At 36.7% G+C, this 18,474-nt stretch overlaps 1 protein-coding gene across 1 annotated transcript in view; it reads right to left on the bottom strand.

Annotated features, from left to right (window-relative positions):
- Positions 1-16,560, bottom strand: part of tmem63c (transmembrane protein 63C) — a 34,605-nt gene extending 18,045 nt beyond the window's left edge. Inside the window, exons 1-7 of the mRNA XM_015386822.1 lie at positions 16,338-16,560; positions 11,849-11,928; positions 9,309-9,396; positions 5,497-5,534; positions 4,833-4,975; positions 2,307-2,358; positions 2,100-2,208 (exon numbers count right to left, since the gene is read on the bottom strand). Coding sequence (XP_015242308.1) covers positions 2,100-2,208; positions 2,307-2,358; positions 4,833-4,975; positions 5,497-5,534; positions 9,309-9,396; positions 11,849-11,928; positions 16,338-16,544 — 717 coding nt within the window. The 5' untranslated portion in view covers positions 16,545-16,560. The remainder of the gene's footprint in view (positions 1-2,099; positions 2,209-2,306; positions 2,359-4,832; positions 4,976-5,496; positions 5,535-9,308; positions 9,397-11,848; positions 11,929-16,337) is intronic.
- Between the last annotated feature and the right edge of the window lie 1,914 nt (positions 16,561-18,474).

Below are 18,474 nucleotides of genomic sequence, written 5' to 3'. Positions count from 1 at the left end.
GATTCTAGAACTCAGCTGACAGGGCATGAGATTACTTGTTTTTGGTTTGCGGATCATTTTATTCTATTCAGTTATACTTACAGTACATGAAGAACTATTAAAATAATTTTCCAATTATACATAAATAGAATTAATAATTCAGTGGGGGAAAAGGAATTGAGGAAGGATTAGAATTGACTCTATGATAACAACCAAAAGAGCCTACTGGCACAATCTGAAGCCATTCTATAGGACTGATAGCCACTTATTTAAGCCATTTCTAAAAAATTTACTTCAGATTATCAGGAATGGTTGTCAGAGTTAAAAGTAAAAAATAAAAATCATCAGAAGAGTCTGGATCCAGTAGCTGATGCTGTTTTTTGTTGTTGTTTGTTTATTCACCTTGCTGATCCTTGACCTTACTACCTCACAGAATGTACCATTATCAGTACAAAGACAGTTTTTTTTTTCTATACAGAGGAATCAAAATGTTGTGCCACAGAAAATTTTCTCATATTGACATATTTACATTGAAAACATACATGTATGACAATATATAGTCCTGTGAAAAAGTTCCTTAAAAAAAAATTATTCAACAGCCTTGGATATCTGGAAAAAAAAGCCAACAGCTTAAGCTTTGTCCTTTTTGGCCCATATTGTTATGCATGTTTTAGATTTGTCTCTGCTTTCAAAACACCTGATTCTATAATTGCATTCATTCTACCTCCTCAGCAAACATCAAGGGCAACACAAGCCTGTTAATTATTCATTAAAATAAGTCAGGAGTGTGAAAACAAGAAACTCTTTGCACATCAAGAAAAATAGATCCTAAGGACCAGGATAATAAAACTACCTTATCCAAGAGTTTTTATCTGTGAGATGTTTCAGGGGGTCCTTTCTAATACAGCACACTCCATGGTGTCCTGGTAGGATTAGACTGGACGAAATCTAATCTTATTAGGCTTGGAATAAATCCTAATCAGAATGTGATTTTAACCATCCCATTCTATGTTTATTGTGTTCTTGTTTCAACCAGCTCTTTGTTGATTTTGGATCATTTTCATGATGATGATGATGATTAAGGGAAGTGGCGGCCTAGTGGTTGGGGCATAGGGCTTTGAATCCTGAGATGGGGAGTTTGATCCCCCAATCCCCCAGACTGCCACTCTGGCGCCCTGAGCAAGACCCTTAACCCCACACTGCTCCCCGGGTGCCGCACAATGGTAGCCCACTGCTCCCCAAGGGGATGGGTTAAATGCAGAGATAAATTTCTCCAATGTGAGATCAATAATGTTCAATTTATTATTACGGTATTTATTTATTTTTATGCGGCATCTGTTTTTAGCCTGTTTTTTTTTTTTCTTACAGAAGGTCTCACATTTTCTTCAAGCATCCTCAGTAAAACAGCAGAAATCTTGTTGGAATCTAAGATGTGTTGGCCCTGTTCCACCGCAGCAAAGAATCCAGACCATGAATCTTCCAGCTCCATGCTGTTCAGCGTTCATGGACTGCAGCATTTAATTATGGCATTCTAATATTTTCATTTTAGAAATATTTCTCCAATAAAGAGTATTTGTGAAAGCCTTGTCTTTTTTTTTATCTCTCTTTTGGCAAACTCAAACAAGAGGGGTAGGGCTTTTTACAGTGTTTGTTGCTCAATTTGTTTTTTGTTGTGTTTTTGTTTTTTTTTAGTTGGTTATCTTTTTTCAGGTGTTTTCCTCTATTTTTGGTTTTATCTAAGTTAAAAACAAGCCTATTATATGGGACATGTTTTTTTTCTCCCCAAATAATCGAGACAAACATCTAGAGCCAGATGTCTTTTCCTCTGAAAACCACAGAATCACAGTGAGAACATGCAAACTCCACACAGAAAGAGGCATCTTGTAAAGAACGATGACCTCATTCCTGCAGTTACAGAGAAAACCACAGCAAAAACAACCTTAATCTTTGTTTACTCCTGATGCTTATTGATTCCTCTAGAACTCTTTTATTAAAGTACACATTTTAGAATAAACCCGAGAAAAATAACCACGTGTCTGAAAATTTTGTGATAATTATTTGTATGTAACAATGCCTAATATTTCCATAGACATTGTGGATATGATGCAATGCAGACAGACCTTCTCATCCTCTCTGTGCTCCAGCCTTGCTGAGTGGTGAGCCATCGACACCAGAGTGATGATAAAGTAAACCAAAGCAAAGACGCTGTGCAGCCAAAGAAAACTGTCCCTTTGAAGCACAAAACAACACATCAGTGACAGCAACTATGTTAACAGCTCTGGTTAGTTTCATGACATTTGATGTCATCCAAGCTGTCATTCACTTACTTTGCGCTAACATTAGCCAGGGTCGTTCTTCCAAAGTCTTTGGGGCTGTCTCCTGTAGAAATAATCACACATGACATATATTTCAGACTGGTGGAAAATCCCACCACTTTTATTCTGCAGGGCGAGACACAATTAAGGCAAAGTCATGTTCATCTATATGAATTTTACACAATGTCCTCACATCCCAGTCTGGGATAATTTGGGCCAGCCTTTGTTTACCGTTGCTATGGCAGCCTCAATTGGTTTATGTAAAAAGAGGGTAACGCAATGGGCCATAACATGACAACGAGCAGCTTTCAAAAAAGTTTGTGCAAGCTGTCTATTTCCCGGTCCCTGTCTTTATCCTTTTGTGTTCCTACAAAATAAATACACAGCTTGGATTTATGGTGCTTTTTAAGAGCTGGTTGTGTACACCAACCCTCTCCTTACACCTGTCGGTGTGCTTTAGCGGGAGATGAGGCAGTTCTTTTTGTAAAAGCCTAAAGGACACCACTAAATTCTTTATGTATTTCACAGACATGTTGTGTGATAGAACAATAGAGACTTGATTATCTTATGAATAAAAAAATAAAGTGTGACCCACATTTTTATTTGCCCATTTAAATCAGATCTTCATTGCAATAATATATCTCGGTGTAAGTTTCATTTAGAAACTGTATTCTTTACCCGTTCTTGAAAAAAAAAACAAACAAAAAAAAACGTATCCATCAGTCCAAGAGTTTTGTCCAGTAGGTATATTTAGGTCTGGGCAATGAGGCAGCCATACTAACACTAAGGCTCGGTTTATTCCCTCTGCTGTTCAGCTGCTAAACTCTACTGGGAAAAGCAGATAGTCATATGCTGCATGCATATAGGCCTACGCTGTTATTCATCCTCTGCACTGCACATATTTATTTATTTATCCACCTTACTTTTATCCTTTTTTAATATATATTTTATGTGTTTCTTGTGTTTTTATGTGTAAAGTGTGAATATGTGTGTGAAAGGTGTACTACTACTGCACAAAAATTGCCCACACTGGGACAGATAAAAGCTACTGAATTGAACTAACAAGTATATTTTCAATGTTCTTCCAGCTTTAAAAAAAAATTGAGAATTACGCCTTGTTGGAAGGTAATATTTTTATTACTCTGCTTATCTTATTAATATTCTAAAGTCTTTCTTTGCCTATATCAGTTTTCTTTTTCCAGGCCTTCCCTTTATTTTATTTCATCCATCCCCCTGTCAACTTTAACAAACAACTAAGGCATCCTCACACTATTTCATACCATGATTCTGCCACCAAAGTCTTTTTTTGTAGGGATGTTGTGCTTAGGGGGATGTACAGTACCTTGCATGGCTTATGTTAAGGTTTAAATTGGAGACTTTATTGCTTTCTTCTTTCTTAATTACCATAAAAATGAGATGTTTGAGCTGTAGAACTCAGATTATCTCGCCTGGGCTTTGTATCTCTAGTCCCTGGGCTACTTGTTAGTAAATGTTCTCCCTGTTAAGTTAGGAGGATGGACAGGTTTCAAATTTAATGAAATTTTAAATGCATTGATACAAATGAAAAATTCTTTAACACGGTAAAACAGTTAAGCTAAAGTAAAAAGAAACTTAAGTAGAAATGCACCGATCTGATACCTGAATTGGATATCAATACTGACTGATTAGCTGGATCAGATATAACTGATTTAATATCAGATATTGGAACTCCAATCTAGTGCACTTTAAATGGAACTGTTTTTAATCCTGTTTATCTGTCAATAAATTATATAAAGTACATTTATATCTGTTTTAGTATGATAACTTTTTTTTAACAAAGTTTATATCAAGGCCCAAGCCTTCACTCACACGGCAAGATATAGGGTTCATCCATCGGCAGTTGAATCATTATCAAATATCAGCCAATAAACTCAGCCCCAGGTATCGACATTGGATTGTGCACCTCAATGTGATATTTTGTGATTTAAAGATTGTACTTTTTTTTGTAATATTTACTTGTACTTTTTAAGTTTACCTTTTTATGTATTATGTATTATTTGTAAAGTGACCTTGAGTGTAAAGAAAGGCGCTGTTAAATAAAATGTATTATTATTATTATTATTATTATTATTATTATTATTATTATTATTATTATTATTATTATTATTATTATTATTATTATTATTANATTATTATTATTATTATTATTATTATTATTATTATTATTATTATTATTATTATTATTATTATTATTATTATTATTATTATTATTATGTCTTCTACTGGTATATTTACTAACCTTGTGAGGACCTTACAGGCCTTATGGAGATTATTGTCTGGGTTTATGTTGCGGATCGATGTTTGTAAAGGATGTGGGCTTAGAGCCAGGTTGTGAATCAACTTTAAGGTTAAGAATATACAGGTAACGTTTAGGGTTGGTATCAATGTAATGTCTTGCTATGGGTAGAAATATTTAGAATGCTGCCTCCTGAGGCTAGTGGTATTTTTGGCTTTTTACAAAGGTTTCTTATCAGATAATTGCCTAATCAACCATCATACCTTGAAGGTTCCCTGAAAAGTTGACGGGCAGGATTACAGCCAAAGACAGCAGGGAAACCACTGTCATGAGTAGCATGATGTGGCGCTGAAAGGACAGGTATGTGACTGCATCGATGCCGCACTTGCTGCGGATCTCCTCGTCCCTGAACACACACAATAAAACATCTGAGACCGAGTTTTATAGATGAAAAGAATTGTAACTGGCAGACAGTCTAGGTTTAACCAGTACCTAAAGGGCCGCCATAACACTTGGCTTATGTTTGAGCCTTAAGATTTAGCCAAATCAAAGGGAAAGTTCAGAAAACCCAGAAAGACATTAGAACAAAGGGGTAAGCAGTGCATGCTGGTCTGAATGCAGCCAACACATTATGAACTCTCAGGGTGGGATTGTTCTTCCCTAGAGATCCTTGGGTGAGCCGCTGACATAGAAGCCAAAAACAGAAGCTACCACTGTACTATGGAAACCATGGATACCATCAAAACGGCGGCTTTTACAACAATAATGTGCAGTCAAAATTCAGAAGCAAAAAGCCACAAAAGCCCAGATGGGTTTACTTAGCTGTTAAAAGAGCTGTAGCATAGACTTTACATTGGGTAGTGACATCAGCGGAGATTAGAGGAGGATAAAAATAATTTCAGAACCAACTGCTGTGTGTTAACTTACTTCATATGGTAAAGAGATGAAAGCCATGAGCAGAAGCCCTGGAATGAGAAGAGAATCATAAAACTAAAGGCAAACAACATGCTACATGTGGAAACATGCGTGCGCCTTACATGAGGTCTGCAGTGTGACAAAGAGATGGGGATTTAATGGGTCTAGGCTGGTGCTGTAATCAGTTCAGTGCCGCCTCGGCTCTGTGTGGGCACAGGCGGCTGACTCCTGTCTGACTCTTTGACTTGCAGTGTTATAAACAGGCAGGGAGTGACCCTAGTCTGTCACACAGGTGTCACAGGGAGTCACAGACAGTTCAGTGAGTCATGGTCCAAACAGTTGGGGCCGCACCATCTCAAGCAAACTGGGCCTCATCATGAAAAACTCAGCATGCATGTTTTTGTAGGCATGAAAATAGATTCAGCAAATTAACAGTGACACATTGGTGTAATTACTCTAAATAAACCTGTGTGAGACTGGTCGTCTGTGCAGTATCTTTGGTAGTGGTAATGATAGTATTTCTTAAAAATATTGTGCAGGGTGTTGATGGCTGGACTCCACCAGTCTCCTCCTCCTTTACTCACATTTGTTTATCCTAATTATAGTATTACTGACTCAAAGGGAGAGGAGCAGCATGGAAGCAGGTCCACTCATTCCATGGACCGGTTAGCCATCCTTTTAAGAGTTAACAAGTTAGTGCTATAGTTTCACACTCATGATGGTCTGATCGGGTTCAGGTTACACTAATTTGTCAATTGGTGGTGACCACGAGCTTCTATAAAGTATGCACTGTGACAGAAGTATGTTAAAGAGTGAGAAAGTATGTTTTTTAACCTGTATTTGAGTAATCTATTTGCAGAAACATTGTGTCACATCTGATACAATTGGATTCATCTTTTTAAGGTGCATTGTGCAAGTTTAAAAGTCTTTTTTTTTTCTTTTTCATAAATGCCATTTGAATTGTATGATGTGTAAAAGGAGCTTTCCTCAACCACAGTTGCATCTATAGGTTACATTACTCAGTTAATTAGAGAGTGATGGAGCCAAATTCTTTAGGTGTGTGTGTGTGTGTGTGGGGGGGGGGTTTGAGCTGCAATATGTTGAATTTCTGCTGCAGCAAGAGAACAGGTGTGACATTTTTTGTAAATCACAAAATACCAACCAGAAGGGCACCTTAAACCCCTTCACAGACTCCACACAAGAGTAAAAAAAATGTTTTTCTGTAGTGCAATGAAAGGGACCACACTGAAGTCTGACCTGCAATGGATTAAGACAAGGGTCTGCAACCCCTGGCTCTGGAGCCACAGGGGCTCAGACACTATACAATGGTTCTCAATCACTTTGGCTAAAAATGAGAAAGAGGCAGCTAATTTTGAGAAATATTGATATACTATCAAATGTAATTTCTCCACTGATTAATTGCATTGCATTTCTAAAATAAATCAACTGTACATATAACAGAAATATAAAATTTGATCTTTTATACATGGAGTTTTTTTAAAAAAGTGTTACAAAATAATTTCAGCAAAACCAGTGAAAAAGAAGTTTATTCTCTTTTCAGGAGTTTCTTCCTTCATCTTAAAACCTAAAATTCTAAATGGCACAGTGAAGATTTACAAATGACAAATCTCCTGTTGTAGATATTTTTAAAACATAAGTAATCTTTTTTTTCTTTTTAAAAAAAGGGTAATGTAATGTTTGCAGCTCTAAACTAGTTGCATTAGCTGGACTGATGTCAGAAAATCGCTCTTTGGAATGCAAAGGTTGCAGACCCCTGGATTAAGCAGGAGCAGTTGGCCCTTTCTTTGGCTAAAAAGGTTAGAGACTCTGTTTAAATAAGCATTATCAATAACTTTCTTAGAAGACGTTAAGCCTCTAAAAAGAGACCTGCTGTGTTCTGCAGTGGCAGACTGCAGGGCTCTTTACTTCCTGCGCAACACTGGTGTCATTTCAACTTGTCAACAGAGGAGGCAAACCTCTGGAGCTTGCGCTGTGCTCCTTTAAAATCAGTTGGTACGCACATTTAAAAAAATAAATAACTAATAAAAACAATTATTTGGCTAGTTTTAACTCAAATCCAAGAAACAACATATAAGAAGAACAAAAGCTTTTACAACAATACCCTGCCAAAGTATTGATACCCCATAAGCTTCACATTTTATGACTTTTATGTATTTTTTCCAGGACTGTGTTGGGGGACCAACACATACAACAGGGTCTATGTGTGCTTTTTTTCTAAGTTTAAATCCAGCAGCTCTGTAGAGACTTCAGAGGTTTGTGAGCAAACAGACTAATGAAAACCAAGGAACAAAGAGGACAGGTCAGGGAAAAGAGCAGACAGACACCATCTCCATGCTGAAACATGGTGGTGGTAACATTATGCTATCTGGATGATTTTCTTCACCAGCATCATGGAAGCTGGTTAGAGTTAATTTGTAAACTGAATAGTACTGTACTATATTTAAGGCTATCCTGAAAGAAAAACTGGAGGAGTCTGGAAAACTCTTAAAACTGGGTTGAGGTTAAATCTAGCAAAGCAAGAATCCTCAACCTACACCCAGAGGTGTAAGGATCAATGTAAGGATCAGATTAAAGCATATTTGTAGAATGCCCAGAGCTCAAAGATTTTAATTGAGATTTAGTGTTAACACAGTAAAACTGACACTGAAAGACACTTTTGTCTAATTTGACTGAGCTTGAGCTGTTTTACAAAGAACAATTTGTGGAAATATAATTACTGTACTGTATAGAGATGTATAAATATAGCAGAGACAGGCTCCAAAAATAATCATACATTAGAAAATTGTCCATCAAAACCAAGTCTTGCATTCTGGTATCTAGACAAAAGTACATTTGATCTTATTTTGAGGTTGATATATTAGGCAAGAACAGATTCTTTTAGATTATTAATCTTCATTGGAGAAAATTCTATTCTGAATCAGTAGAATGATCATCCAGTGCAGTAAGGAAATTATGCTTGGTGGGATTTCTTGAAATTACAGTATATTTTTTAAAATAAGAAGTCTTAACAAGTAGACTTGTTTTAATGCACTCTCAGATTATTACACTTATTTTTGAGTAGAATTTTCTCCAAAGAAGATTAATAATCTGACAAATCTACTCTGTATTAGTACATTAATCTCATATAATAAGATCAATAGGACTATGGACACTTTTTTGAGTGGAGCTCAAATCACACTGAATTAAAAAGTATAGACTTTTGAAGGCCTGAAAACAAATGCAAGCCATACTTTTCAGATTTGAACATTGTTGTATTTTGCCTTTCATTTATAGACTGTGGCTCCAAACCCCCATGACCCTAATGGATAAGTAGCAGAGTATGGATGGATGTTTTTATCACTTCAAATCTTTGCACTGTTCTTTGTTGGAGTCTGACATAAAATTCCAATTAAAAACATTTATGCTTATGGCTATCAATCAATAATTAAAATAGCAAAGGGTAGGAACACTTCAGAGAAGCACAAGAACACAAATGCACCCATTGTTGTGACAGATACACAGGCACATGTGAACTAAAGGTAGGTTAATGTTGTTTTATTTTGTTACTTTTAGTGTTATACTTAAAAGCGTAAAAGGGAAAAAAATGTAACCCTCAACAAAAATATTTTAGATCTCAAATACAAGTTTTTTGTTACGACAAAGAAGACAAAATAATATTTTAATAAAGGAAATATTTTATTTGGTATTTGGATCTTTTGAAAGAGCAACAGTCTGGGTAATGCAATTTGCTATAAAGCAGGTTATGCAATAAAATTTGTGGGGGTTTTTTTAGCTTCAGTATAATTAATGATTCTAAAACTCACCATGTCTTTTATCTCAGAGTCTGAGGGGCTGGACTCCGAGGGAGACTTCTCCTTTTCACTCGGTTCTCCATAAAACAGGGATGTAAGACTGAGGGGGACAAGAAGGAACAGAATAACCTTTTTCTAACCGTCAATTCTGACCTTTTCAATGCACATAAAAACAAACGCTGTGCACCAGGGGTTCCAAAATAAGCAGGACATCAACAACAAGCAGGCAAATGTGATCAAGTCTGTGATAATCAGTCTCCAGGCTTCACAGCTGATGGTTTAGCAGATGGCAAATGAAGCAGTGCAATTCAATTACAATAAGACAGGGCCGCTTGGTATTACAGACAGATGCCGTCCAGCCCTGCACAGCAAAACTGTCTCCATTCAGGCAGAATCAATCAAGCTCATGATGCAGGACAAGTTGAAGAAAACCTACAAAGAAGCTTCATTTCACAGCCTTAAATCATATTCCAAATACTGATCATTGTGCTTATGTTGATCGGCCTTCATTCTGGTAGGAATAATCCTGGAGGCGTTTGACATCACCCAATCCACAACATTTCAAAGAGATTGAAAAAATATAATAATGTCTTTGATTTCCAGTTATTTAGTCAGGAAACTGGCAAGATAAATGCTCAGAAAAAATACGATCAAAACTTTTTCAATTTTGTATTCAACAAGCTTTACGGCAGGGGTCACCAACCTTTTAAAGGCTGAGGGCTACTTCATGGCTACTGAGTCATAGGAAGGGCTACCAATACTGACCAATGGACAAGAGTGATCAGTGTTCACCTAAACCTAATCCATAAGAAACTCATTTTTATTGTGTATTAACTTTATATTTCAAATTTCTTATTGAATAATGTGAATTTGAAATCTTTAATATGATGAAAGGATTTATAAATGCTGCGATGGACTAGCGAACTGTCCAGGGTGTACCCCGCCTCTCGCCCATTGACAGCTGGAGATAGGCACCAGCACCCCTTGTGACCCCAGTTGGGACAAGCGTGTCAGATAATGGATGGATGGATGGATTTATAAATGATTAAAAAGAAGAGCAACAGAATAAAAAAAACATTTCAAACTTAGCCTACTGTTTTTTTTTTTTTCCGTTTTCAGAAGACATTGAAGGCACCACATGTGGTCCTTGAGGATCCCTTGGTGCCTGCAGGCACCGCGTTGGTGACCCCTGCTTTACGGTTTAAGGTACCGACTAGGGATGTCCTGATCTGATATTGATAACAGATTCGTCTGATATCAGTCGAATGTTTGAATATATCTGCCTGCATCTAAAATCTCTGATTAAAAACATGCTGACAGAAATACTTCTTAAAGTTTATGTAAACCATAGGTCATCAATGTTCTCTGTTTGAGAAGTGTCAGATGATCACCCCTGTTCCAAGGTATAAAATGAGTAATAAATGTATTTATCCATTTATGCTGATATTGTATTGGTAATGGCCAGTAGTCAGAGCTGCCATATTGACATATTGGACAACAAAAAGTTGTATCGGGACACACCTAGTACTGACACTTATAGTGCCCTGCAAGGAAATCGTCGTCCTTTCACCTTTCGACTCAAAACCAATTTTGTATTTTTTATTATTAGACACCAATATTATGAAGGAGAAGGTTCAAAATATACAAATGAATATGTGTATTTTACATTCAGCTACAATGAGTCAATACTCTGGAGCTGCAGCCTACTACTGAGAGTTTTTACATTTAAAGACCCAATCTTCTCTCTGCAAAACAGATCATGCTTGGATGAAGACCTAATTATCAGTCTTGATGAAGTTTCGCAAAGTAAATTAGGTTTGAATTTATGCTGGACCTTTTCAATATATGGATATGTTCTGATTTAAACCGTTCCCTCGTAGCTCTGTCTAAAATGTTAGGATCAAGGTCTTACTGAAAAGTTAATCTCTCATCTAGACTCTCCTTCAGGACAGACCTGTGTTCTGCTCCATCTATGCTCCTAGCAGCTTGGAGTAGCTTCCTTGTGTCATTCTGATTTTTTTCCAGGGCTACCACTGTAAAGGACTATGGTTTCATACGCACATCCCACTTAACAGATTTATGTGTAGTTTGAAAACTGTATGTTGTTTTTCTTCCATTCCCCCCAAAGAAAAAAACCTTCAAATTTCAAATTCAAACATTCATATTCATTTATAGGCCCTCAATTTAAAGCAGGGCATTTCTTGATCTGAAGTTTCAGAAATTTAAAAATATTTGTTTTTTTTTTCGTCTTTTTTATGTACCCTTAAAAATTATTAGATGTACGTATAAAATAAATTACTTCAATAGAGTGTAAATCACATACATATCCTAATTATATTAATGCCAAAAATCAAAAATAAAATGAAGCTTTTTGTTTAAACATGGAAACGTTTTGTTCTAAAAAATAGAAATACAGAAATCTGTTGTCTTTCTCAACCAACAGAGGGAGCTGCTGCATTAGAAGAAACACCACTGAGCCTCATTTCTCCTCCTTTGTACAATAAGACCTGATATCTGCTGTTTCTGATTAGGTTAGAGTGTGTGGGACTTACCTGTCATTGTCCATAAGCAGGGCCAAACGCCCATAATCCCACGCAGCCTTCCTCAGACAAGAAAAGATGAGCAATAACAACTGCAACACAAAATAAGGGAAATCATTTCAGAGCCTCTGGGAAATCAGATTCCCTCACTTTGTTCTTATCCGCTCTGGCTCAAGCGTCTCCATGATGTTTGATCATGAAGCTGCCTCTAAATTCTCTGTCTTACTCTCAGGATTTCAAACATTTTGTTGCAGCAACAAAGAACCCCCCCCAATCACTCTTTCCAGTACTTATTATGTGTGGTTGTCTTGGAAACTATCAGAAACAGGTCAGTGTGAGCACATGCCATGCAATAATGTCAAATCAGTGTTCAGCTGTTAAAAACAAACAAGAAAAAAAGGATAAGCTGAAAAGAACAGGCCAAGCTGCTTGTCTCCATGAGATCTAAATGCAGTAAAGGCCCTGAAATCACTACAGCTTCAAAGTGGAGTCAAGTGGTATCCAAGGACATGATTGAGACTTTGTGGATGAATGCTGATTAATGCTAATTGATTGAAAGTGCTGATGAGCTTTTGATTTTAATGGCAGCTTTAAATCATTTCCTCATCTAAGCTTTTCCTGTCAGCTGTGTTAATGGGGGAAAGCATCCATAAATGTTCAATGATTCAGTCTTTAAGCAATGAAAACATTACGGAGGCTGCAGGATGAATAATGGGCCAACGTTTGGCTTCTTGATATTTTCTCCCTGCTGGGCTCCTCCCTCATTGTTAAAAACATTTTCTCTGTAATCCCTGCACATATTTTATTCAGCATGATGATAGGATTAATGTGGAGGCAAGCTCCCATCACCTGAAGGGAAACACACTTTAACTTATGCCGTCATTAAGAAACGGCACTCAAAATCTGCGTTGGCTTGACAACCCAGAAGTCAAAAGATTAGCCAATAAAAGATGGATGCTGATCGAGAGTGGAGATCGAGAACGACGGAGCCTGACAGTGGAACTGAGCTGGCTGACAGCTCTGAATTGAAGCCTATTATTATATGGAAGACTCCAAGACAAACAGCACACCCATGTTTGTAAATAATTGACACAATGGATTCTCAAAATTATATTTCACTTGATGTATGTGACAAGAGACTGATGTGTTTGGATCTCTGTTTGTGGACATAATTATGGGAAACAAAATCTCAGGTCTGAAGGAGAAAAACTCTGAATTAGTATTTTTCTTCTATATAGTTTGAATAACAATATGGTTAAAAGGTTATGGTTACCGGTAGGTTGTAAAAAGAAACTCTTGTTATAAACCTACAGTGATTGCAGTCAGGATATTAATACACCTTAAACTTTCTCACGGTTTATTGTATTTTGGGATATTATGTGGGAAAGACCAACACAAGGCAGGGGCGTAGCTAGATAGGGGGCCCTTTTCATTTTTCATATATTAACAATACACTGACAAAACATATGTTGGTTATTTACTCATAAATATACTAACATTAAAGATGATAAATACAGAATTAATGCTCTTTTCAGAACATTTTGTTTTTATTGGGTGAAGAGAAAATGATGTGTCTCTGCGGTCATCTAGGAGTCGCCAGTGTAAACAAAGATGAATAACAAGTAAATCCATTTCATGTATGTATTAGTATAATTAATATTCATATTATGTTGAACTATTATTTATAAAGTAGAGTGGAGAGTTTTTTTTCCAGAAGTTTAGGTAGAAAATGACAATAGATAACATGTTACCCCCATAACTTAAAGCTGAATGAAATTTGTCCTCTATACCTTTAATTTAGACAGTATTGATGTGCAAATATAAGAAAATATAGTTTTAAAGAGAAAATATGTATGTTGTGCTCGTTTATTTCCCTGTTGGAACAGCGGAAATTGACCCTGAGTTTCTGGCGCCGATCCGCTTTCAGCGACCTCTCAGGGCATATCAGTTCCTACCTGGTCACCCCTATAATAATATTCTGGTTACAGCTCTGACACAAGGTAGTAGTACATAAGTAAAAATTCTGCATGGTGTTCAAAGCTTTTCTCTTTTGAAGTGTGTTTTGAAGTGTGTGAAGTTTATTTGAATTAAGCCCCTGAGTAATTTTAGCTGCAAATCTTTGGAGTGTGTCTCTACCACCATTGCACATCTAGAGTCTGAAATAGAAATACAAAGCAGCTAAAATTGGAAGGATCTACATTATTTCTGTCACAAACCTCAACTTAACTCTCAATTCGACTTTGATGGAATCATTTAGGCATATTTTAAATTACTTCATGTATATGGAATATTGTTGTTCTGCTGGAGGAGGGATTCCCTTCACAGTCTCTTTTTCAGGCTTTGAAAGGTTTTCTGCATGGATTATCTTGTACTAAACTCATTCCATCTTCACTTTTACTTCACCCCACAGCATGATACTGCCCACACCAAGTTTTACAACTGGGCTGGCAGCTCTGAATGAGCTCAGTTCCTTCAAGTTACCTAGGTCTCCTACAGGTCTTCTGGCAAACTAAGGAGTTCATAACTTATATTTTTCACCTCCACAGATTCTTCCACCCAAGTTGAGCATCTCCAGAGACACCATAAAGCTACTGGCTTCTTAAATCTAAAGCTGTGTCTAATTTAGACACAGTTTTAGATTTAGATTTAGATGATGGATTGAACTGAGCTCCATGAGATGGTCAATTGTTGTATAACCTAACCCTGCTTTAATCTTTCACAGAGCTTTACAGTTGATCTGCCTTTTGTTTACCTTGGTCTTCATGGTGCTGCTTGTACTACTTCATGGATCTGTTACATGAAATCCTAATAAATTTTCTTGTGTTTGGAGAATCATCCAAATGCTTTTTCAAAGCAAAACCTTCTTTAATTTGACATAAACCTTGCTTTTATATTGGACATTTCAAAATATATAGAAAATATGCACGATATTAACATTGTAAGAGACAAAGATGCTGAATTTCTTTTCTCCCATAACCCAATAGTCATAAATTCATGTTCTCCATGCTCCTAACACATTCAGCCTTTTGAAGGGAGCCTCACTGCAGTCGTTGCCCACATGATGCGCCCAAGCTGCTAAAGGTCACAGAAAGCAGTGGAGACATTGTAATGATAGAGAAAAAAAAAGAGGGGTGAAGAAAATCAGGATTTATTGCAACACTGAAGCCGCTGTTCCTCTCAGATAAATGACACACAATGTCTATTAGAAAGTCCTAAATCATTTTCACAAAAATAAAAATCTATCACACTCTTGTTGCCAGCTTTCTTTGGTCCTTGTGTGACGTGTTAACAAGGTGATGGCAGTTTGAGCTATATTTAGAAACACTGCTGTCAATCAAATCATCAGAGGTGCACAGAGGGAAGAAGGGTTGGAAAAAAGAGAACAGAAATAAAAATAAATAAATCCAACTTCTAATAAAACTTCTTGGGTAATTTTTATATATCAGATATCTTCAGCTTCTAAATGTTGTCTAAAAGGATAGCAGCTGAAATCTGAGTAATATTACTCTGTCAGCAGGACTCAGGTCATTGCGGGGGAACTCCAACTCCTCCATAACAACCTGGATTTTTTTTTTGCTTCCTTATAATCTTTTAATTAATTTTGTTTAAACGCACACCAAGATAAAGATTTCAACATTATAAAATGAAGTAAGGCTAATTTTATTGAAGTTTGTCTTTCCTCTGATTAAAATCCCAAAGTGTTTCATGCAAAAGTGCTTAAAACCAGATCATTGGAGGAGTATGTCCACCAAAGATTGTAGTTTTTCTTATCAACAAAGCTTCATAATTATACATACAGGCTCACATAATCCATACAGTCAAAGAGATGGCACATTAGTTTCTAGCATCAAAAAGCTTCTGAAATAATTCGTAGGATACTCAGCCTTTGTTCAGATCAGAATTAGTGCCATTAATTTGAACAGGACGGTTTCCTGACACAGATTTCTGAATATAGTTCAAACATTTTCAGTAGAGTAGAGATAAAGACCATGCAGGAAGGTGTTCTTTTTGATTCATTGCAAAAACAGTTGGCATGAGTATTTGATATCACTGTGCAGGCCTGATTGTCCCCAAGTTACAAAAATGTCCTTTTTTTTTAACAAACAGCCTTTTTAATAATGTTTTATGGTGCCAGTAGAAAAACACTGAGCTGTTTGGTCACTTTAACGTTATGTTTAAAGGGATCAGGATGGGGCTTTTACATCTACAAACAGAAAATCTACTATTAAGTATGATTGTGGCAGTATGGTGACAGCAAGTGTCCTTCCCCTCAAAACAACTGATAGACATTTAAAACTAAGATACTTCTAAAACTACATCAACATTAGTCCCATTTAAGATGTATGGCTTAAGATCTGGATCCATGGAATACTGCATGTCTGTAATCCATTCATTTTAGTAAATATTCTTTTAGTTTTAAACAAAAACAGGAAGTATTGCTGTTGGAAAGAGGAGTCAACAGACTTTTTTTGTGAGAGTGTGTGTGTGTGAAAGTATGTACCATCCAAAGCACCACATTTATGAAGAGGACTGTGGGCACCCCACCAAATGGCAGGCCCTGGAGGACGCTGTTCCGAGAGTGAGCGCGGAAGCATTGCTCTGCCGTGCTGTTGTCCTCCCCCGGTTGTTGCAGGAAGCTTAAGACATCCAGGTCAGCGTGAACCGCCACAGGGGGCGCCCTGGTCTTAAACAGCTCAGACGGATCCATCAACACTGGACCATGTCGGACTTTAAAGGGCAGAAAAAAAGACAGAAAGGTAGACAAATTAATATTCTTCAGATGCAAGAGGCATCCAGGTGTTTTTACAATTATATGCATTCGCTTTTATGTTAAAGGAAAAGCTTTAGCAACAGTGTCAGAGAAGCAGAGTCAGTAATCTGTAAATTTACAAAAATAAGTAACGTATACAGGGTTCTTTGCACACAAACATGTTCATTTTGGGATTGTTGTCCATAATTTAGAGAAAATCACAAAACTGACATTTTTATACCATAAAATAGACACAGTGAAAGAGGTTGTTTAGTAAAAAGTGGTGAAAGTGTTGATAATCTTATTGAATCTTTGAAAGAAGAATAAACTATTAAAGAGAATGGAAATTCTTTTTAAAGTTGAAAACTTCTGCAGAGCAAGCAATGGCGTCTAACTCTTACCCAGTTTTGTCACATTACACCCAGCATAGTTTCTACAGATTCCATGTGATGGTCCAGCACAAAAGGACATTTTTAAAAGTAGAAATATTAAGCTGAGGCATGCATGGGTATTTAGACTTTACTCCGATACTCTTTCATAAAATCCAGAGCAACAATCTTCCAGTATAATATTTTTAAATACAACAAAGCCATCAGAAATCAAATATTCATATAAATATGAACATTCAATAAAGGCTTGGAAAGTTTGCTAGAGGAGATAACTGCTCAAAGAGGACCAAGAGACATGCAGATAGGAGAGGGATGAAGGTGTTTAGAAATGTAAAGCAGGTATTGCCTTGTGGGAGACTCATAAACATGAACTAAAATTCCACACATCATCCCCATAGTGCAGGAGTGGCCAACCAGTTCAGCACAGCAGTTCAAATAACCACTCAATAAAATGTGGATACATTTGAACAACTTTAAAGCCTTTGACCTAACCTAACAAAACATTTTCAGATCAGTTTGTTTTATTAATTAATCTATTACTTGAACATAAAAAAACAAAAAAATGTCTTCTGGATCAAAACAAATCTTAAATTCAGACCAAGCTGCACTAAATAGGGCTTTGAAGTTGTAAAATGTGACAGGTATGCCGGGTAAAGCAAGCAGAAGGTTTTCATAATTATTTGATACAAGATAGACAATTTATTCCATTTACACAAAAATGTTTTGTTCTCCCCTTATTCCATTAACCTTTGCCTTCCTTGACTATATGGAATTGACAGTTTTCTAAGCAAAAGATTTTTCATAATAAAATATTCCATAAACTGCTTTAAAAAGAAAACGAGAGCCACACCTTAGTCAGCCCTGCCACACTGAGACATGGAGGGAAAGCCATCATTCTGTTGGAATTGTTTTGTCAATGTGAACAAGAAAGCTAGTTAGAGTTTTTGGAGAAATATAAAAATCCTGAAAGAAACGCTGTTTCTGTAAAAGAGACTGAGGAGAGAAGACAAGGATCCTGAACTCACAACCAGAACAACAATTGAAGGGTTTTTGATCTAAGAACGGTGTAGTCAAAGTCCAGCCATGAATACAAACCAAGTATTTATATTAAGACTAATTGAAAATACGCTTTGCTCTTTTGTTCAAAATTGAATCTGTGTGTGAAAACGGTTTAACTGCAATTTTGGATGAAACATGCATCATAATCATAGATCTGTCAAACACTTTGCAAACAAATAGTGTCTTTCGACTTTACATTCACAAGCTGACTTGTTCTGTTCTATCTCCCTAAAAAACGAAGAATAAAAAGTAAATGAAGGATTGTGACAAGGAAAAGATTCCCCTGCAGCCTCTCCTGGGATATACAGCCCAATCCAGAAACACCATGCTCCCATTTGTTGCTACCATTTCGGCTATGACAGCTTGAAGTCGTATTAACACTAGAAGTCCCAGAGAATTTCAGGCCCCGTCCACATAAAGCCGAACCCTGGCCTTAACGC

This window comes from Cyprinodon variegatus, unplaced genomic scaffold (assembly GCF_000732505.1).
Source record: "Cyprinodon variegatus isolate N-32 unplaced genomic scaffold, C_variegatus-1.0 Scaffold379, whole genome shotgun sequence".
Lineage (NCBI taxonomy): Eukaryota > Metazoa > Chordata > Actinopteri > Cyprinodontiformes > Cyprinodontidae > Cyprinodon > Cyprinodon variegatus.
The sequence above is the reverse complement of the archived record's forward strand: the minus strand, read 5'-3'. Positions and strand labels throughout refer to the sequence as shown.